The sequence below is a fragment of the Mercenaria mercenaria genome, chromosome 17 (genome assembly GCF_021730395.1).
Source record: "Mercenaria mercenaria strain notata chromosome 17, MADL_Memer_1, whole genome shotgun sequence".
Taxonomy (NCBI): Eukaryota; Metazoa; Mollusca; class Bivalvia; order Venerida; family Veneridae; genus Mercenaria; species Mercenaria mercenaria.
In genome coordinates, this window is record NC_069377.1 from 59,884,264 (window position 1) to 59,907,870 (window position 23,607).

At 34.2% G+C, this 23,607-nt stretch overlaps 2 protein-coding genes across 25 annotated transcripts in view; both read left to right on the top strand.

The window, feature by feature from the left end:
- The first annotated feature begins 214 nt into the window (after positions 1-214).
- On the top strand, positions 215-10,216 carry LOC128545939 (uncharacterized). The gene is made up of 3 exons (XM_045320864.2): positions 215-528; positions 4,475-4,593; positions 9,059-10,216. The coding sequence occupies exons 1-3, from the start codon at positions 320-322 to the stop codon at positions 9,559-9,561; spliced, it is 831 nt and encodes a 276-aa protein (XP_045176799.2). The 5' UTR covers positions 215-319; the 3' UTR covers positions 9,562-10,216.
- An 8,794-nt stretch (positions 10,217-19,010) lies between these two features.
- The window catches only part of LOC123537522 (twitchin-like), a 204,523-nt gene continuing 199,926 nt past the window's right edge, over positions 19,011-23,607 (top strand). For all 24 annotated transcript variants that reach the window (XM_053528310.1, XM_053528320.1, XM_053528307.1 and 21 more), the window contains exon 1: positions 19,011-19,169. The gene's annotated coding sequence lies outside the window, so the exon portion shown is untranslated. The remainder of the gene's footprint in view (positions 19,170-23,607) is intronic.

Below are 23,607 nucleotides of genomic sequence, written 5' to 3' on the forward strand. Positions count from 1 at the left end.
TAAGGAGAAAGAGGGAAAAGATTTCTTAACTGACATTTTAACTTTTAGTGTTTTGCAAATATCTTTAAATATACAAAGAGCATAGCTACTGATCTATACCGTTTAAGTAACATCCCTATCACTCAAATGTCTACACTGATTGGTCAGTTTTATTCTAACCGACATCAAATCAGAATTTTACAAGTAAACAAATACGAAAGGGATTAGAACGAAAGAAAACTTACTGCACTGATTGGTTAAAAAGGTTCAGTTAAAGTTGTACTTAAGCAACGCACGATTCTTTTATGATTATACTTCGGTGTTTCCGTAGTCCGTAAATATGTACAAATTAAAGTTTTTCTTGTGCTACATATCTATGATATTAGCAGGTGTTAAACATGTCTGCTCGGAGGAACCATATGAATCCAGATATATGGAAGAAAGACTGTTGGAGAAAATGACAGAGATAGATATTAAGATGCAGATAGCGTTAGGAAAATTAGATAAAATGGAAGAAACTAAAAACCGACAAAGGGGCGGCGTCTCAAGGTAGGCAAATTTACATTTCTTATATTATAAAAGGAGACTTACTTATGGAATTAGACATGTGACGTGTTGAAAAGTTACAGCTTGCCTACTAAGACAGACTTACTTATGGAATTAGACATGTGACGGGTTGAAAAGTTACAGCTTGCCTACTAAGACAGACTTACTTATGGAATTAGACAAATGACGGGTTGAAAAGTTACAGCTTGCCTACTAAGACAGACCGAGGGAATACGTAATGCATTATTCTTCCGCCTTGAAAAGAAAAGAATATATTATCTGGTAAAAAGTTCGTTTTTGAAAAATTCTTTTATCTTAGAATAAAAAATCGGTTTTGTTTCATTTCTTTGCGATGGATTTAAAACCACATTCATTTAAATTTGTTCATTTAAACCTGTAATTACACAGCACCACATTGTTATGTTGAGGAAGAAAAATAGTTCTATATGACAATAATAGATTTGTTGACATTGTAAAGGGTGTAAGGAAAGTTCGTTAGGAACGTAAACCACTATAGCAACAGTATGGAAAGTAAGGCGTGTTAAGATTTTATGGATGGTATGGTGATCTATTGTTAACACGCTTGACTGTCAGTCCAGAGGTCCGGAGTCCCAGTCCCAGTCGAGGCACTGGAAATTTCTGAGATGGGGTTGAAAATGTTAGAATAATTGAAACAAAAAAATGTCCAGAAGAAACTTTATTAAAAGATGAAGAAGGGAATAACATCAAAAATGTACAATGTATGTGGAAAATTTGTTTAAAAAATGGGAAAAAGCTGATAAAAAGAATGGAAAAAATCCCTACGATTTCAATAACTCTTATTGGACAATTATGGTTGTGCTTAACTTTAGGATACATTTGTATTTGGCTATGATAAAAAAGAATCTCCCTGAAGCTGACTTTATAATATAATTTGGAACTATTTGTCGTGCAAATATTTATTCTATGAACAAAATGGCGCCGTTCCAAAAAGACCGGCTACAAAAACAACAACAATAAAACGTTCAATGATAAGTCAAATAGTACTAAATAGGTAATCAAGCAGCACTTCCGGGCTAGTTGGATAACGGCGGAAAGAGAAAATCCTCATTTTTTCCCAGTTAAAGTGGCAGTTTCATGTTTTATGTAAGCCAGTTCCTGTTTTTATTTCATTGTGGACTTATAATTGCCATTTTCAAGCAGATTTTCTGCATTTACAGAATTGTAATTTATTTATTTTGTTGGGTTTTACGTAGCACCGACACAATTATAGGTCATATGGCGACTTTCCAGCTTTGACGGTCGAGGGAGACTTCAGGTGCCCCTCCGTGCATTATTTCATCACGAGCGGGCACCTGGATAGAACCACCAACCTTCCTTAAGCCAGCTGTGTGGCTTCCTCACATGCAAAATTCAACGCCCAGAGTGAGGCTCGAACCCACATCGATGAAGGGCAAGTGATTTGAAGTCAGCGAGCTTAACCACTCGGCCACGGAAATGTAAACAAACCTTATTACTCATGCGTTCATACCCACATTTTAGCTGTCAGTTTGGAAGATAGTCCATAGTGTTGACCTGTCAGACAAAAATCTCTCTTGGACGATAGATGAACCCTACTTTTCTTGGTGTTTCTTTTTTTTTTTTTGGTGGCTTATAGGTCGTTTTAAACCACAAGGCTAGTAACTCCTTTTTAAAATGGACCTGGCTATGTGTTACAGCTCCAAGAAGATTGTTAATTTTATATAAAACATATAGCAAATTTATTTACTGCTGTACAGCCTATAACATCAACTTTGTCAGAAATTGAGATTTGTCTAAACATAGGTATAAATGGGCTTTTTGGGACAGATTTTGATAGAAAATGAACATTTCATTGCAATTTTCTGCAAATATTGTGTAAAATTAAAAAAAAATCACATTTTCACTGTTTTGGGTGTATTCTATTCCCCCAGTCCCCCCCCCCCCCCCCAAAAAAAAAAGGCATATTCAGAGCCTAATATTATCCATTCATAGCTATCAGAGTAGAGAGTATATATATTTAACTGTATTTATATGTTATTTGCTTGCAAATTTGAGTACAAAACAAAAGTATAGGGCATAGATAAACTCCACTAGGAGAAATGGTTAAAAGTTATGTCGCGTCAAGTATTTTTGAGGAAAATTGCCGCAGTGACACGCGTTACTGAAAATGCCATTAAACCTTGAAAAATGATTTTATCAAGCTGGAACTTAGTATTTTCATGCAAATAAGTAAAACTGGCACTATTACAGAAAGCAGCTTCTTCTTAAAGGTCAAATAGTACTTAATAGGTAATCAAGCAGCACTTCCGGGCTAGTCGGATAATGGCGGAAAGAAAATATCCTCAGTTTTTTTCCCTGTTAAAGTGGCATTTTCATGTTTTATGTAAGCCAGTTCCTGTTTTTATTTCATTGTGGACCTATACTTGACATTTTGATAGCATTTGTAAGGAGACTTATTACTCCTGTGTTCATACCCACATTTTAGCTGTCAGGTTGGAAGATATTCCATAGTGTTGACCTGCCAGACAAAAAATCTCTCTTAGAAGATACATGACCCCTACTTTTCTTGTGTGTTTTTTTTTTTTTTTTTTTTTTTTTTTTTTTTTTGGTTTATAGGTCATTTAAGAACATACAGCTAGTAATTATCTTTTAAAATGGGCCTGACTATGTGGTGCAGCTCTCAGAAGATTGTTAATTTTATATAGAACATATAGCAAATTTATTTATTGCTGTACAGCCTAAAAGCTAAAACTCTTTTTCATATCGTTAAATATCAAAATAAAACCGATAACATTATGAGAGTTTTCCTTGGACTGAAGTAGTGTGAGCAGGATTTTCATTGTTGTATTTAGTGACCTAATTATTGACAGATCATGACCCATATGCGAAATTGACCTCTAAGTGTCGGTATATGGAATGAAATGCATTGCATACACAAGGTTGTACTTAAATTCAGACTTACGTAGTTGTTCATCCGAAATGACTGAGTTTCAAACTTAGCTAAGATGTTATCAAGACCATTATTCTGAAAAATGTCTAATCAGGAATATGGGCTCTAAATGATAATTTCAAGTTAAATGATGAGGAAGGACTAAGATGTAGCCATGTCTACATTAAAAAGACATAGCCTTGTACCTTTAAGGAGCTGCAGAGTGAGTTACAAACTTAATACATAGAAACAACGACATAGTAACAACACGATACACAACATACAACAATCCTTAACACAATAAAGTGGGTTTTAAAATTAGCATAAATTAACTTTAAAAAGCAGTATCCGGAATTTCGGTTGGAATAAAAGGCCAAACACCCCTATCATATGAAATAAATATGACAAATAACAAAGCCTACAATATAATAAATCAATATTTAAAATAAAATAAAATTAATACACACGAAAAAGGCAACCTTCTTTCTGGCGCATTCATCAAACTGAAAAGGAAAGGAATTTTCCACGTGATCTCCGACACAAATTGCTTTCTTTTCTGCTCTTTGATTTCTTTCCTGCTTCCTTTTTTCTAGTGAAACTTATTTTTCTCGTTTGTGTTGTTAAATCAGATGTCATTATTATGGACCAGATCAGACATTAAAAATAAAAATTTGAAATTTTGCAAATCGAAATGAAAAAACTCGTCATTTACGACATACACTGCACTCGGTACCAAAAAGACATCACAAATAGAAATTAAAGGTTTGAATGTATTTCGTGTAAAAGCACGCATCTCATCATAAGAGTCTTATACCATAGGCAACACGAGTTAAACCAGTACTTCCTTACCCGGAGCTTGAAATGACAAGAGCAAATGTTTATGAAAAAATACTGAAAGCGGTATGAAAGGTATCTACATTTTATCATATCAGTATCAGTTGCAACATACAAAATAGTCACATTTACAAGCATGAAATTTACCAATATGCTGTCTAAAATACTCTGATATATCTATTTCAGTTTGTTGACATCTGGACCACGGGCGTTGCTGGTGAAAGACTTAGAAGACGATGGCTGGGAGATGATTTTTCGCGCCACAGCTGGTAACGGACAAAGCGCCTATGAAGCATGGACAACAGGTGTTTGTTTTATCTACTTCATTTACATAACGTTACTACTGAGTCCATTTTTCTACTGAAACCAACGTTTACTAATACTAATTCCGTTTTACTGTGTATTTTCCCTGTCATCTGGATCATTTGGCAGTGTGATGCATTACTTCTAAAACCGTAGCAATGGTTTGCAAACAAGGAAATAGACTTGAAAACTTCGATGTATATTATAACAATGTTAAACTTAATGTTGTCAATAAATTTTGTTATTTAGGTATGATGTTATCAAGCAACGGAAGGTTTTATAATGCTCAGAAAACATTATCTGGCCAGGCATTACGTGCTTTATTTACACTTAATTCTTTATTTGATGTAGTATCTATAGCTGTTTCTGAAAAATTGAAATTGTTCGATGCTATGATTTTACCAATTTTAAACTACGGTTGTGAAATATGGGGATTTCATAAAGCTCCAGATATTGAGAAAGTATATATAAAGTTTCTTAAACAAATATTACATGTTAGACAACAGACAACAAATGTTACTGTATATGCTGAACTTGGAAAAGTCCCCCTTGATATTATCAGAAAAGAGCGTATTCTTACTTACTGGAGTAAAATTGTTAATTCTCCAGATACTTTAGAGTATAAATGTTTATTAGATAGTAAATTGAAAAATGTTTGTAATTCATGGGCTTTAGATGTTAAGTCCCTACTTGATAATTTAGGTTTTGCATATTTATGGAACGAAATGGCTATTAATAAGCATCAATTAAATATTGTAATTGAAAGACTGTATTGTCAATATTATCAAGAATTTTATGCTAAGGTTGATACTATGCCAAAACTGAGAACTTATAAAATTGTAAAAGATTGTATAGGCTTTGAAAAATATTTATCATGTGTCAAAACAGACGCATATCGTATAGCATTAACCAGACTAAGATGCTCTGCTCATAGACTGGCAATTGAAGAAGGCCGTTTTAGAAATGTAGAACAAGAAAACAGAAAATGTATATATTGTAACATGAATGCAATAGAAAATGAGTTTCACTTTGTACTTGTATGTCCGCATTACCGAGAAATAAGAAATGCATGTCTTCCTAAATACTATTGCCATTGGCCTACAACACAGAAATTTAAAACATTATTAACTACTCAACAATCAAGTGTTTTAAATAAATTAGCCAAGTTTATATATTTAGCAAACATAAAACGTGCAGCTTATACCGATTAATTGTACAGTTCACTGCGATTATTACATATACTGTTCATTTGTTTAAACGTAACATACAACTTTATTTTGCTTGGCCTTAACCATTTTTTGGATTAGCGATGTGCTATAAATATTTGCCCGATATATATTTGACCTCTTTTCAATTACTAGTAATCCGTAATTCATGATCCAATCTAAATTTAGCCGTATGCAGATAAGGTTGTGTGCGTACGAATTCATGTATCGTTTAAAGTTATCATTGTACAGTGTTGAAAATTATTATGTTTCATCATTCATTGTATATTGTCCATACTCTTCTCATGTTTCTTTGTCACCGCTTATGAATGAATGCATAGGCGAAGAACTGTATATATGTTCATGTGCCTAATAAAACATTGAATTGAAATTGAATTGGTACTACAAGATAAAGAGAGGGTTACTAGTATTTGCCATTTTATACTTATTACGTACATAATAAATTCAGCAACAGCAAGTGCGTGAATTCAGTTCAGCTCAGCTCAGCTCAGCTCAAGCACTAGGGTTGACTCTAGTACCTACTAATTATAACTTCCTCATAGAAGAGCTGGATTCTGCTAACTCTGCTTTGAGGAAGGATTGACTGTTCCCGGTCTGTAATGGTCGTACACTTATTGTCAATGCCGATGTTGTGATTGGTCAGTTGCTTTATAGATTTGAGTAATCATATAAGCGTGAGAGCCTACCCTACTGTAGAGATTTTATGTATTTGAGTTTGATGTATGACATATATCCATTAATGTTTACCCTATTTTTTCAAATAGTCTTATGCATGCAAGATATTGTCATTTTTGTCTAATACTTATCATTCATGTCAGGAAGATTAAAGCAGTGAAGGCAGGTCTATTTATAGCGTTGGATAGATCTTCATCATTAAGAAACCGATGGCTATGCTCCTTTATGACGAAGATTTCACTAAGACTCTACTCTATAAATAGTGAATATATTATTCATTTACCATGATCAAGGGCATTGTTCACACTTAGAATTGGTGAGTCACACTTGACTGAGCAACTGATCGCGAAAACTGTTGTCTTTACAAGCTGGCCAATCAAACTCCGTGACCTTAGAAATAATAGAAATAACCTCTGACGTTAAAATTATTCTTTCTAAATTGAGGCGACTCTCTGGCTGAACGCGCTCCGCGAACTACGTATTACTAAAGCCGAGGATGGAACAAAAAGGCGTTGTTAAAACATGCTAAGCATCTTATTTGTCACAAAGGTTAACATACGTCGTTACCTTCGAATGCACGGTCAATATGTGAAAACAAACCCCATTGCGACCTTCTCATTGTGCGCAACAAATTCACGCATCGAATGCCCGGATGCCACACTCACGAGATTTAGGACAGATACTACTAAATTACAGCCATGAATTACTTGATCAATGACCACTAAGTTTGTTGTGTGCGAGACGTAGACTGTTAGCGCATCAAATCACTACATAAGAATGTTAAACAGAAAAAATAAAGCGAATATATGTCAATAAGGTAGGGGCCAGGGTTCCAGTAACCGGTTACCTAGACAACCGCCTCAATAACTCAGTGGTAGAGTATCCGTTTTGAGTGCGAAATTTTAACTTTTCAAACAGATAGTTAAGTGCCGGTCCATTGCACAACTAGGTCACAGGAGCTAAAAAAGATTTTGATATTTGGTATATAGCATTGCCTAGATGTCTTCTACCAAGTTTGTTCAAATTATGCCCCTGGGGTGAAAAGAGGCCCTGCCAGGTGTCCCAAGTTTTACATAGACTTATATAGGAAAAAAACTTAAAACATCTTCTTGTCTGAAAGTACAAGGCCTAGGCCTGTGATATTTGGTATGTAGCATTTTCTAGATGTCTTCTACCAAGTTTGTTCAAAGTATACCCCTGGAGTGAAAAGATGCCCTGCCCGGGGGTCCCAATTTTTAAATATACTTATATTGAAAAAATCTTTAAAAATCTTCTTGTCTGAAAGTTCAAGGCCTAGGACTTTGATATTTGGTATGTAACATTTCCTAGTGGTCCTCTACCAAAATTGATCAAATTATGACTCTGGCCCCGCCCGGGGGTCACAAGTTTTAAATAGACTTATACAGGAAAAAAACTTCTTATCTGAAAGTTCAAGGCCAAGGCCTTTCATATTTGGTATGTAGCATTGCCTAGTGGTCCTCTAACAAGACTGTTCAAATTATGCCCTTGGGTGAATAGAGGTCCCGCCCGGGGTCACTTGTTTTACATAGAGCAAAAAGCCTTTATAAGCAATTCTTAGGCCTAGGACTCTCCAACTAATAGGGAGGTTGGACCTGAAGAGTAGATGACATTGAAGTCAAAGGTCAAAGTCACTGTAACCTTAAGTACCAAAATAGCTTATAACTCTGTAATGCTTATGACTATGACCTTCAAACGTAGTAGGGATGTTGGTCCTGACCGCTAAATGACCCTGAGGGCAAAGGTCATGGTTAAGATCACCATGACCTTTAGTACCAAAATGCTTGATAACTCGGCAATGCTTGAGGCTATGACCTTCAAACTTAGTAGAGAGGTTGGTCCTGACCAGTAGATGATCCTGCGGGCAAAGGTCAATGTCACCGTGATCTTTAGTACCAAAAAAAACTTACAGCTCTGCATAACTTGGTTCAAGGAATCTCAAACTTAGTAGGAAGGTTTTTCAAATGAGTCTGACATACACTGACCTTTACCATCACCTACTGACCTACTTTCTGTAATTGAAGCCACAGCAATGGAATTTGGACCACTTGTACTCTTTTTGCATGATAAGAAACACATTCCAAAAATTTCCTTCGCCCGACATGGTTTTGAACCAGGGACCTTGAGTTCTCTAAGCGGACACTCTACCATGTCGCCATAAAAGATAAAAGCTAGCTGATAGGCAAGGGAGTAGAAGTGCCGTATAATATACCTCTACTTCACATGGCCCTCTTCTTATCTACAGTACCTTGAAAACAGAGCAGAACTTATTTTGCCTTACAGACATATCTGTTGCAGTCATTATAATGTCTTCATACTTTGTGTCCTGCATATCCTGGACTTTACTTTTTGTGCCCCAACCACTCGGTATTAAATTTGGTCTTGTCCTTGCGTCCAATCCTGGGATTCCACACACTGATGGCCAATATTTAAAACGGACATTGCAACCGAAATTTTACAAGATGATCATTATATATTTATATAGATATGCCCTAGAAGGAACTTTTGCTATGCTTTTACTTTTAAAACTCTTGTTTTCATTTACTAGGTGTTGGTACTTGTGTCGACAAGCCGATATCAATGGCAAGGTCATATGCCAGCCACTACAGAAACAGTATCATCTTAAACTGGGCCAATATCGGTATAAAATATGTCAAATATGCCTACTACGATGGCACGCAGGAAGTTGCCTACGTCATATTCAACGCAAGCGGAAGTGACATGAACTCCTGGTTTGACAAGACTCGTGTTATTTCATCTAGCTTCTCGGACCTTACTACGGCCAATAACTTCAACTACTTCTCAATCCCAGGGGAATTCATTTCAGGACATCGTGCACGACGTTTCCTTATTAACAAACATTATGGCGGCTGTGATTCAGACCGTGGGCACCTTGTAGTTTCTGAAAATGAACCAATTAACACATGCAATTGGGACAAACATCCAACATACCCACAGTTCCTTTATTCCAAGATCAACTCAGCGGACTACTGGAACAGAAGAATGTTCGGACGAGCTGATTACATGGCAATATTCATAAAAACTAATTAGACACTTTAAGTCATCTACAACAGGAAATTTATATTACAGACTACAATTATTTTCTTTGATTTTACTTTTTTGTTACAGTGAAGATCGTCTATATTCATAGGGGGGACTACTTTTCGTAAAAAAAATCAAATCCCAACGAACAAGTAAAATTCCCATTCATTTTGTATTTAAATTTTTAAAGCCGCGGATTCATATCCCAACGAAATAGCAGTTTTCACCAAAACCATGAAATTTTCGAGCTCACGAAATTAAATGATTTCACAGTAATCGATTATCCATCTTCGTAAAAGTGACATAATTTTTCTTTCATTTCACATATGCACTGAGCTGAAACCCAACCGAAAAAGAGTCCGACTACATGCTTCTACATATTTTCAACCAGAAAATCGGTCAATTTTCGAATAAGATGTGAAAGCCCTAACGAAAAGAAAGCAGTATCAGTTCGGACTTGGTTTTAGTTCGGTGAATATGTGAATAGAACAAATCATATTCACTATAAAAGATTTAATTTCATTTTGTCGCGAAATTAAAAAAAAAAATACATAGATACACGTAAAATTCTCATCGTATCATAATCTTCTAACAAACGTTTTTCTTCCAATAAATGTAACAACTGAGAATGCATGATCTAAATAAATTTGATATTTACAATTAAGTACTTGTATTCATTATCTTTTGAAATAAAAAGATGTAATACGTGTTTAGAATGGCTTCATTTGGTTTATTAGTGATGATTGTAAACAAACGACAGTCCCATTCCTGAACGTTTGCTTACACTATTCTTTCAAATACTGTCGTTGAACAAGATAACGCGTTATCTGCCGTTTAATTATCCGTCTGCAAATTATCCACTTATTTATTAATTAAGAACTATCAACAAAAACATGTATGCAAAAGTAATTTCAAAACTGAACACTTAGCAATACCATAGATTGTACAAACCGCCTCGATAGCCTATTGGCTGAACGTCCGCTTCAATGCAGGAGGTCATGGCTTCCTCGTTTGACGTTCAGAATTATGAAAATAATTCTAGACGTGGTCAGACGGGCGTCAAGATAATGTGACTGCGTGCGATATCATTTACATGTCCATGATATCGCAGTGAGGCAGCACTATAAGGCTGGGCATTGTGCATACTGTAACAAGAAGACAACTGAAAAAATGGTTGAAAAAGACGCTAAACATACACATACATGGGCGCACGCACACACCCACCCACACACACACACACACACAAACAGCTCGTATTTATCACACGTTTCTAGAATAGAAAAGAAAATAAAATATTTATGTTTCAGAAGGCAAAACTTACATGTGATAAAAAGAATATTGCATGTGTGTCTTTACACATTGGAATTATTAAACTCGTTGAATAAGAAGGCAGAGCCTCACATTTTATTATTTTTTTTCGATTCGTTTAATAGATTCAATATGAAAAGAAAGTTAAGCTCATACAAAATGAACAGAAAATTAAACCCGTTTATTATCAATTATGCTACTAAAGAATTGTCATTTTGTTGACAAATAATGTCTTTGAATACGGAAAAGGGCTAGAGGGAGAGGATCACACTTCCGGATAGTTCAAAGTTTTCATATAACTCTATATAATGCAGTTAAACTAAAGAGACGTGGTGTGATCTGTTTGAGACAAGTGATGTGAAATAGAATTATAACATAATAGATATAAATTACAAAAGTTCTAAAGAATTCTTTTTGTCAAGAAAGTGTCTAATTTTAACGACACATTAGAATAGATAGTTTATTTAAACAAGAGGACCATGATGGTCCTGAATCGCTCACATCCTCCCACATGACCCAGTTTTGAGTATGACGTCGTTTTTTCTATTATTTGACATAGTGACCTAGTTTTTGAGTCATGTGACCAGTTTTGACTTATAGATATTACAAGATAAATTTGACCAATTTACATGAGATCCATGAAAAATATGTCTCTAGAGAGGTCACAAGGTTTCTATATTGACTATTGACCAGTTTTCAAGGTAGTAACCTGTTTGAACTTTACTAGATATCATCAAGGTGAACTTCTCACTAATTCAGAAGATCTCGTGAAAATTGCCTCTAGAGAGGTCACAAGGTTTTTCTATTTTACCTACTGGCCTAGTTTTGACCGCACGTGAACCCAGTTTCGAATATACCTAGATATCATCAAGTTGAACATTCAGATCAATTTTCATGAAGATTCATTGAAAAATATGGCCTCTAGAGAGGTCAAAAGATTTTAATAATTTTAGATCTACTGACCTAGTTTTTGACCGCAGTTGACCCAGTTTCAAACTTGACCTAGATATCATCAAGATGTACATTCTGACCAACTTTCATACAGATCCCATGAAAAGTATGGCCTCTAGAGAGGTCATAATGTTTTATATTATTTGACCTTCTGACCTAGTTTTTTATGGCACGTGACCCAGTTTCAAACTTAAGCTAGATATCATCAAGATAAACATTCTGACCAATTTTTATGGAGATCCAGATACAAGTATGGCCTCTAGAGAGGTCACAATGTTTTTATATTTTTAGACCTACTGACCTAGTTTTTGACTGCACATGACCCTGTTTCGAACTCGACCTAGATATCATCAAGATGAACATTCAGACCAACTTTCATACAGATCCCATGAAAAATATGGCCTTTAGAGAGGTCACAAGTTTTTCTATTTTGACCTACTGACCTAGTTTTTGAAGGCACTTGACCCACTTTCGAGCTTGACTAGATATCATCAAGATGAACATTCAGACCAATTTCATAAGATCCATGAAAATATGGCCTCTAGAGAGGTCACAAGTTTTTCTATTTTTGACCTACTGACCTAGTTTTTGAGGCACATGACGTCGAACTTGACGCTTGATATATAAGATGAACATTCAGACAACTTTCATAAGACAGACTTCATAAAAATGTGAAAAATGTGTACCCTAGAGTAGTTACAGAGAAGGACGGACGGACGACGGACGACGGACACCGCGCGATCACAAAAGCTCACCTTGTCACTTTGTGACAGGTGAGCTAAAAATTATGGACTTCCTCGTCCGCAACCATGATAACAATATAATACAAGTCGAACATATCTGCATAATTATAACTATGCATAGTATCGAGGATGAACTAAAAGAGAATACAGTTGAATATGTCATAACATAGAAAATCAATCGGGCCAGTGTGACGTGCACAGTTGTACTTCTATCTTTTAAACTGAACGTGAAATAACTCGATAAGTGGGTTTGCTTTAAACAGTTAAAACCTGTTTGTCAAAAGTGGAGAAAATGCTAGTTTTGAAATCCAGAAAAATAGTTTGTCAATTGATTTTGCGGCATTCATAACAATTACATTAAGATAATGGGCCCGTAATGTTATCTTCTCCGCATGCGCCCGGCTTTTACGGAATGTCATGCGCCTGTTGATAATGCCGTTGTCTATAATGTGGTTGCAACAATTTTTCACGGACATACAATATACTAATTTCTTGTTAAACTGTTAAATCCTATTTTCGACAAATCTTTCCCAAATATTTGTCAAATATTTGAATATTGATTAATATAGTAGAAACTATTACAGATTTAATTGTTTTATTGCCTCCTTTTCTAGCTCTAACTACATAAGTTCGTGTGCAGAATTGAAAGCAGTGCTTTTATGTATATTATCTATTTGGATAGCTGTTTTGTCTGTTTTTAACATAACAGTAAAGGTACAATAGTACTAAACATAATCCAATAATGACGGAAAGAAAAAAATCCTCATTTTTTCCCCGGTAAAAGTAGCGTTTTTATTCTTTATGTATGTCAGTTCCTGTTTTTATTTCATTGTGGACCTATACTAGACATTTTGGTAGAATTCTCGAGGAGACTTTTGCATTTATAGAAATGCAAACAAACCTCATTATACATGTATGTTACAAAAAAAAATATATTACAGAATTTCTTTTTTTTTTCTTTATAATCTTCAATGATACTTCATCAGAAATCCAATTATTACTGTGTAAGGTTAAAAAAAACTGTAATGGTTCTTGCATATTATTTATGGCAATCGTATTTACTAATTCTTGTTCAGCAGACACAACTCGTTCAAATGATACAAAAAAACATGGGGTCACCAGGCATCGAAATGTTCCCTGTCTGTGGATCGGATACATTAACCACTGTTATGCGCTGAAAACTGATATATTCTTAACATGACTGTGAGAACTTTTAATGTTTTTTTTCTTAACTACCAGGTTATTTTACATTAGAAATCTGACATTTTACCCAGTGCTGAAATAGTACATATGCACATACCCGTAAATGTTCTTTTTTTTTTTCTTTTTCTTTTTTTTTTTTGCAGCTTGTTCAGGCAATTTCGTACGCTTCGTCATTGAACAGCTTTCTGCTAATTAATAAATACTAGTATAAAGAAAACACACATGTCATGTCGTACATTTTCGTGAACATTAATTCCGTCAGTTGATTATGTCGTTACAGGTAATGTAGCAAAAAACATAGTCTAACATAGGAACAGACATATGAAATCATTAGAATTAATGAGGAAAACATAAACGCAGACGACATAATAGAAAAAACTTTAAATAGTAAACAAATTAATGTGCTGAAATCTGTCTCAATCTGATCACCTCGGTCTTTATGCTACGCGAGGAATACGGAGATATCCGATGTTTTGCGATTGCGGTTTTTCGAGGCAATATGGAATAAGGTCAGTAATTCGGTCGAAAATGTGCTTCCGTGGTGTAGAAAGAAGTCCATAATAAATAGATCCTAATTTTCCCATTTTTGCGCAAATTCGTGTAGAACGAGAGCTTTAATCACCGTTTTTCACTACTAGAAGACATTCTGCATGAAATGAGACGGTTTTCATGTTCATACACCCCACATGGCAAGTTTTGCAGATCGAAACCGGAAGTAGGTGTTTATTGCGCGGACGAGAGTAAATAGGTTACATTCTACCAGTTCAATTCCTTATATCATATATAACAACATGATCATTTTAGCATTTAAGATTTCATAATGAACATATGTCATTAGTACATTCTTTGATCAAAAATAGAACACAATATGACATGTTATGTTGAATATAAGAATAATTGTTTGCTATCTATATGCTCCATGTAACAGTTTGCATACCTAGTAACATTTGCAGAATAAACTTCTATCAAAATTACTGCCAAATGCTGTTTTCCAACATCTAAACAAAGCAAAAATTTATTACCCCCTGCACAACTTACAGGTTTACATTCTACCAGTGAATCTTATTATTTGACTATTACACAAACATAGTACCTTCTTTTTAGCACTCTAAGATATTGCCATTAGGACAGAACACAATGACTGGTCATTTAGTAGAATAACATTCTTCTTTCAATTTTTAGAATAATTATGTGACACTTTATGAAAATAGTAAGAAAAATATCTGTTCTAGAGAACTAAACCCTCTTAAAGTGCCCCATGAAAACAGCCGTTTAGCGTTACGCTAGTAGACATTTCGCAAAGAAAAAACTTATACAACGAAAATTTACATGAAATGTATCATGGTCTTTATTTCTTTAATATATAGATATAAACATACGTCAATAATATATAGTTACTGCACCTCCTCATAGTTATCATTTATACCAGATTTCAATCCATAGCAATGGATTACATGTTTTGGACTACTTCAATGTCAAACTGAGTAGTCACTTCCCGTGTTGTGTAAATCCGTCCTTAAAGAAACATTTTTTCATACTCAGAATGTGTTATTTTCATTTAAATTGTACCAGTAACCTAAATGCATGAAAAAAATACCAGTTTCAGTTTGATACAATCAATTTTCAAGGTTTTATGGCTTTTTCAGTAACGTATGCTAGCGCGCCAAATTTCCTGGAAAAAAGCTGTCGCGACAACATTTTTGACCACTTTTCCTTGCTTGAGCTTATTTTTGCCATATTTTATCAAGTTTTACTATAAACTGCACTCAAATCACACACTGTTACTGTAAAATATACCCAAACTAACCCCATACACCTAAAACATACCAATATTTAGTCAATAAAAATGCATTTTTTGAAAAAAATACACCCAAAACAGTGATTTTGAAATATTTTTAGTTTTTCTTCTTTTTCTCTGCTAAATTGCACTGAAATTGTCATCTTCTATCATAATCTGGCCAAACTAGCCTGTTTACAGCCACATCTAAACAAGTTTAAATTTTTACCCCTGCACAACTTATAGGTTACATTCTGCCAGTTCAATTCCTTATTTATTTCATATTAATAACATAACATTCAGACCTCATTTTTAGCACTTTAGAGCATTTCAATGATATGAAAACCATATATGGTCATTTAGTATAACATGTCTTCTTATCAAAAATAGAAAAATATTGACATGTTATGTTGAATATAAGAAAAATAATCTGTTCTGAGAAACATCACCCTCTAAAAATGCCCCCATGAAAACAGCCGTTTAGCAGTTACGCGTAGGTAGACATTTTTCGCAAAGAATAAAACTTATTCCAAGAAATTTACAATGAAAATGGTCTAGATCTATTCTCAATACTATAAGCAATAAACATAAGCCAAAAATTTAACTGTCACCTCCTCATGTCACTCATTATACCAGATTTCATCCATAGCATGGAACTACATTTTGGACTACTTCACATGTAACACTGAGTAGTCACTTCCGGTTTGGTGTAATCCGTCCTAAATATGCGCCATTTTTAGGGTAGCAGACCACAACTGACTGGCATTTCACTAGGAACTACATAACCCCCTATTTTCTTTTCATTTTTTCGTTAATTTGTGATAGAACTTTCATGAAAAATAGGTGTAGGAAAAAGTGATGTTCTCTAAAGATACGTAAAGACGACCTGAAGTTGTCGTTTTTTATATGAAACAAAGAAGGATTTGAATTACTGACCTTTAACCTGGAAAATGACAAACAACTTAAACAATTCATAATAATTTCAGAATCAGCTGTAACAGTGGTCCTTTATTTTCTTTATTATAAATATTATAATACGGTTAATATATATATAGTTATTGCATGCTGACTGATACTTATATTTTTGTATTGTTTTTCATATCCATGTATGAAATTATGTATGATTTTAACCATCTGTATATTGAGACACCTTAAAGAATCAAAGCGAGTGTTTTGTATGATTGCACCCGAATGTGAACAAAATATATAAATAGTCACGTTACACCACATCGGGGAAAAAAACGACTGAAATGTAAATATTGATGACAGCAAAGCATTTTGCATGTTTTGTCATGCTTCAAAATGTAGCATGCAATGATAATAAGCAAAGCGTTCTGTTGAAGTTTTATTAGCAAGTTTGCTCTCGAATATGAAAACAGCAGGTGCAAATAGTCATAATATGCAATATAAAGCACTGGAGGGAATGATACGTATTGATGATGGCAAAGCAGTTTGCTTTTTTTTGCCATGAAGATAGGAAGAGTGGCAATCGTATTTGTCCTTGATTACACAACTAAAACATATTTGATTGCTTAAGCTTGTCTGATTAATCATTTTTGTTGTCATTATGATGAAAATAGGAACATAAGAATTGCTTCTGATGATTTTGGTTGACGTCGTTACATTTTTTAGGCAACCAAAATGTAAATTCTCTGCTACTTGTTGCAGTATTTATATTGTAATAACATGTTGTTGCATGTTTATTATCTCTCAATACTTATATTACACTTTGTTGCCATTGAAACGTGCGCTGCAGTTTTCCCTAAAACTCTCCAGTTTTGGCAAATTTCTGGTAACTTTTTAGTCAGCAAATGTATTGAACACACCAGGAACTGTCACTACTTGAAAGCGCCGACGTAATATTGCTTCTATCAACGCAAAAGGTGTTCAATTGGTGAATGTTTTGTGACCGCACTGAATTAAACTTTAAGTTTATTCACGGACAGAAAAGTAACAATTGATTTGCAAACTTGAACCCTGTGTTTATGGCAGCAAAATCCTTATATGAATATTTCTAGTTTGCCGAACAAATACATCCACGTTATCTACAAGAAATCTTTTCAACATTTCAACATTTGTTTTTAATGTAGTAAACCCGTAACTATCTATAATCGGCAAAATACGTATTCTCCGTATATGAGTTCGGCATTCTCCGTATGTGAGTTCGGCATTCTCCGTATGTGAGTTCGGCATTCTCCGGTATCATGAAAACTTCCATGTGCGCGTTGATCTACATTTATCTCCGAACAATGCCGAATTGCCTAACGAGACTACGTAATCACACGGATATTGCATCGCGAATTCACTAACTGTAATTAAATGAAGATTCTCGAAAAAAAAACGACATTTCCTTAAACAACTAATATTTAAGAAATAGTGTATAGAAAAAATGGTGTTTTAACGTCACTAATACACAAAAAGAGGTTATATGTCCGCGACGTAATTTCATTAGGGAGTTTAACCGATATTGATTGTATTAATTTTAGCAAAACACGATTTTACTTTACATTTTTCTTTCAATTCTAATATACCATAACGCTCTTTCTTGGTCGCAACAAATACATTGATGTTATCGCCCGTTAACATGACGTCATTTTAGCATAAGCGGGTTTTAATAGAAACATGCATATTAGAATATTAGATAACATATCATTGTGTACATTCTTTTATAGCCTAATTTAGATACAAAGGACAGAAAAAAAATGACACAGAAGAAAAGAAACATAATGAATAAAAGTATTATGCTGTATCATTTGGGGAAGAACATGTTTAGAGTTATTTTCTCAGCGTGAAACACTCCAATCTTTATATATATGTAATACGTAACTGTATGTATAGTGATTTAGTACCATACAACCTTCTCCGTTTAAATGTTTTGTATATCAATGTATTATTTGTCTCGCCATTATATTGATTGTAAATCCTCATGGGCCTTTTGGCCTAATGGAATATTTGAAATAAACTTATCAAACTTATCAAACTTATACACTCATTAATAAACTACGAATACATATTTTTGGCAAACATTGCATTGAACATGCAAATATTTTCAAAATGTATTTACAAACACAGATACTGGTAAACGACATCATGAGCTATTGGTACTTTTGTAACAACCCTTCTTCTGATATTTTGTCTACGAAGCAATACGCCACAATTTTCACTTGTATTATATAAAGCATAAAACAAACAGATATTGCCAGTAAAATCATTTCGGCTGTTGCCGTGTGAGCATTATCCTCCACGCGAAAACATCGCGAGCGATACCTGTAGAATAACGCCGCGCGCTTCACGTGAATCCATTGGCCAATCAGTAATCTCTATATGGAAACGACCTCTTCTCGCGGAGGTCATATTGGTCCGATGCCTCGTTCTGGATCGCGTTACAAATATGGCAAGCTGTAGCAGAAGATAGGGTTTCTCTAGTCTCTCCCTGTATCTTGTCTACCTGTACGTAATTTTAATGTTCCAATAATAGAACCGACAGAGGTTTTCGACTCTGTGTATTTCTTTTTGAATTCTATGGCTTCCGTCTGTAGCTGAGCATTCAACTGAAGTCAGTGTTAGATTCTCGATTAACTCGATTTATACCTTCGTTCGATTATTCTATGGGAATTGATTCCATCTCGTACTAGGTAAGAGAGGCATTCTGCATGTATTTAGAGGTGGCTGTTTTAATTACATTTATTTGCTTTGATCTTTTGAAACCTTTTGGTATGGTTTACGTATACGAAGAACATACGAAGCAGGTGTCCGATTACGCGTGCACTTATCCGGGAAAACGTATGTTCGCTGCAAGCGCTGTTTTTCCTGGTCAAATTAAAGCATGCTACATGTAGATTTAAGAATTTTACTGGCTGATCGTTGTTTTGACAGAGGGTGTAGTGTTAAAAAGGGGATTTTTTACTAACTTTTAAATATCCCCGCGTGAACTGTGACAAAATGGCTGCTCTTTCTGGAATATTTTGACACTAATTGGTTTTCATTTTAAATTATAATTATCAGAACAAAATTGAATTATATACATTATATTAGCTTTCCTATTTATGATTAAACAGAAAGAATACAGATAAAGTATGTTTGAAATTTTGGGCAAGGAATGAAGACAATTTAATTTTGGAATATTTTACTTACACATCTTAGTGGTCATTGGTTGCTTACTAGCTACTTGACACATACTTTATTTGTTTACTACATGTATATATGTATTTTCTTTCTATCAGATTTCAATAATTCATTGATTTATTTTGAACAAGGACTCAACATTTAAGAATGTCCATGTTTTATAACAGGCATTTCCCTTTTGCAAGCATTGTGGAGGTTCAAAACACGAAGGCAAATAGAAGTCTACCGCAGTGGTTTAATAGATGTAATGTCTTTTACCACGGGAATATATAAATAGTCTTGGGGAATCGTGCATTTTCATTCATAATGGGTGTAACAAACCAATATAATCGTAAATAAATTTGCCATTTCCTTATACAGCTGAAACACAGTCTATCGAATTCCAATGGATCGACCGTTTTACTTCGAGATAACCGGAATTTTGTGCACGTGATTTCCGTACGGGGCTTGAACATGTCTTCGAGATAACCGAAATTTTGTGCACGTGATTTCCGGACGTGGCTTGAACATGCCTTCGAGATAGCCGGAATTTTGAGAGATATAGATTTTTAACTTATATTAAACATTCACAAAAATATAAACAAATTACCGCCCTTGATATAATTTATTTAAAAAAAATCTACATTTTTGGAGTTTTGTTCCTAAATAGTTAAATAGCAAAAATGTTTTGTTCTTGTTTTTGTTTTTTAGAAACTTGTTTATGTATTCCTTCAAGATTTTAGGACTCCAAATCATGCTGTACAGATAAGCACTGTGTTAGAAACCTCCACACAGTTATAGAACTTATATCAGTTACGGACACAAAGTCCTTAGATACTGGTTTGAGCGTAAAACAGAACTAAACGGTGTTCTTGCTATTCTTTTATAAGTTTCAAAGGTGTATACCTGTTACACAAAGTTAGTTTGCATTTAGTCGGTATATATCAGTTTCAAAAGATTACATGATATTCAAGCCTACAGGTTTAATCGGTATATATCATTTACAAAAACTGGGATTTTCAAGCCTACAGGTTTAATCGGTATATATCATTTACAAAAACTGGGATATTCAAGCCTACAGGTTTAATCGGTATATATCATTATAAATGGATATTCAAAACCTACGTTAATCGGTATTTCATTTGCAAATACCAGGTTTCCAAGCTCAGGTTATCGTATATATCATTTGCAAAACTAAGGTTCCAAGCTACAAATTTGATGTAATATATTACAATGCCTATTCGCGGTCAAAATTTCACGAATTTGAAATTATGTTCGCGATGTTTAATATTCGCGAAATTGTAAAAATGGTATCCTGCTTGAATTAGAATTATACTTATGGTAAAATTTATGCGAGGATTAATTTTCGAGAGATATATGGCCTCTTGAATATTGCGAAAATTAAATCCTTGCGAAAATTTCTGCTTTTACAGTACATAAACTAGAGTATTTAAACCTACAAGTTTTAAACGTATATCATATATCTCTTACAAAAGACAACTATGTTCTGCAAGCCTTCAAGTGACGGTACAGATATCACTTACGAAAAACTCGGTTATGCAAGCTTGTATGTTTTGTAAGGTACTGTGCACTTACGTAAGACAAGGTTTTGCAAGCCTCTAAGTCTTGAAAGTATATCTTACATTTTAAAGGTATGCTTTACTTTAAAAATGTTTATGCAAGCATACAGGTAAAACGTAATATTTCATTTACAAAAGAGTATTTAATGCAAGCTTTAGAGATACACATGTATATATCACTCACAAAGACAAGGTTTTGCGAGCCTGTTTAAAGGTATAGTTTTCAATTAGAACATCCAGAAAGACATAGGTTATGTAAAGCTCCTTTGGATGTGTTTATCATGAATAGGGCGCTACATAAATCTCTGGCATGATATATAAGAGTATCTTTTTGCCAAAGAGGCCATTTAACATTGGGTACAACCCACATTGATATAGATGACTAGCACACTTGACCCTTAACCTTTGACCATTAAGGTTCTTACATTAAAGTCTATGCTAGTATTTCAAAAATTTAGCTGACCCCAACAGGTCTTCAGAATACCGTGTCCTTGTTTATCAAAACTTGGATAGAATTCGTCTGCTTTCTTACACGATCCCAGATTGGAAGCAAAAGAAGCCATTATAATTATTCTTGGTCTTTGACATCAATTTCGTGTCATAAATAACAAATATGTATAAACAACCATTGCAACACTTCAATAACCCTTAAAACAAATGGTTTCTATAGAGCCATGAAATGCATCACAACAACAGTCTTAGGTATATCAAAACCTGCATAGAGCGATTGTGTTTCGTATGGTACCTATTATTATATTGCGTAGTGTTATCTACCAAGAGTATAGAAAACGCATTCCTAATTGATATTTCGTGCATACCATAGTGAATAACGCCAGTAGAATGCTTCTAGAAGTTCTACACGTGTATATAGGATAGTTTTATACTCATATAAATAACCATTCTCTCGAAACCACACACTTCTAAGTCAATTATCAACATCTCATCACCAAGTACTTTTCTTCCTACAGAATATTGGGTAGTCAATCTATTATCAAAACTGACTCAGGTAGATTTTAGTGAAAATTATATAGGCTGCAAGATCCAAGGTTTTTCGTGTGTGTAAATACCTGCACGATCTTTTCGTAATTATTCTTGTGCCAAATGTATTTAATTGCATTTCTTCGAAACAGTATTTACTGAGTATGTGTTTAACATTTCATCTAAATTGTGTATCTGTATTCAATATTTGCATAAGTGTTTCTTTGAACGAAAGTAAATGAGCAAAGTTTCATGTATATGAATAATTCATAGATTCAGTTTTAAAGTCCACATCAAACAAAGTAACGTTATGGGACAATATAATTATATCATTCTTGCTTTCTGTTTTAGCTCAGAAATGACAGAGATATGTAAAATGGTTACGATAATGTTAGGGTTTCCTTATACACCTCATTAAAATATATGCTTATTTCGGAATCATACAAGAAATGAAATTACCGTTCGTTTTAGGATAATTGCAACTATGACTAAATAATAATAATAATAATGATGATGTTAATAATTATGAATTCACGAATAAAAAATGTACCCTTGGAGAAAAACAATCCCAGACAGAACAGGAACTAGTTTCTAGAAATGGAGCACCGTTTTTGAAACATGTTTCTATCAAAAACCCTCGTACTGTACAATGTTATTTTCATAAACAACCTTTGAAAATCACAAAGAATACAACAGGTATTGAAAAGCCACACGCAGGATTTCTTACTTGTAACGGATCAAGATTAAACAGAATAAATAAAACAAAACAATGTTGTTTTTATAACTCTAGTCTTCTTTGTATTAACTTCCCTTTTGTTTCTTATGTTGATTTTTTTTCCAATGAAATGCTGATAACTTGCAACTGACTTCAAGCATTTTCTGTGTCTGTTGTGTAAGTATTTAAATGATTAAACAATAAACAAAAGATAGAGGCAGATAAAAGTTCAATGATGCTCCTGGTATTTATGGAACGCCTCCCTACACATGTCGACAAGTTTTGAACGCATTCCAAAATCTCTTCTCTGATGCTAGCGTCATTAAAAGAAAATTTTAATAAAATCCTAGAGCAAATTCAAAGGTAGATCGAATGATGTTACGTAATTTGCCTCAGCATCAAAATTCAGACAAGGTAATGCGCAAAGACGCATGCATCTGTCTATAGGGTAATGAAATTCGGTATAAAACTGTCGGCGACTATTTAGTTGCTGATTTTATGAACATCATTATATATTTATGACGCCGGAATATATTTCACATGTTCTTGGAAATATTTTTTCTTTAACATAAGCTGCTGGAAGATTTAAAGAAATAACTAGAGTTTTATGCGGCGTTGAACCTGATTTAAGACCTATCGAAGCCGAGAGTAAAAACATACAGATTATGAATAAAAACTATTCTGGCCAATGGAGAA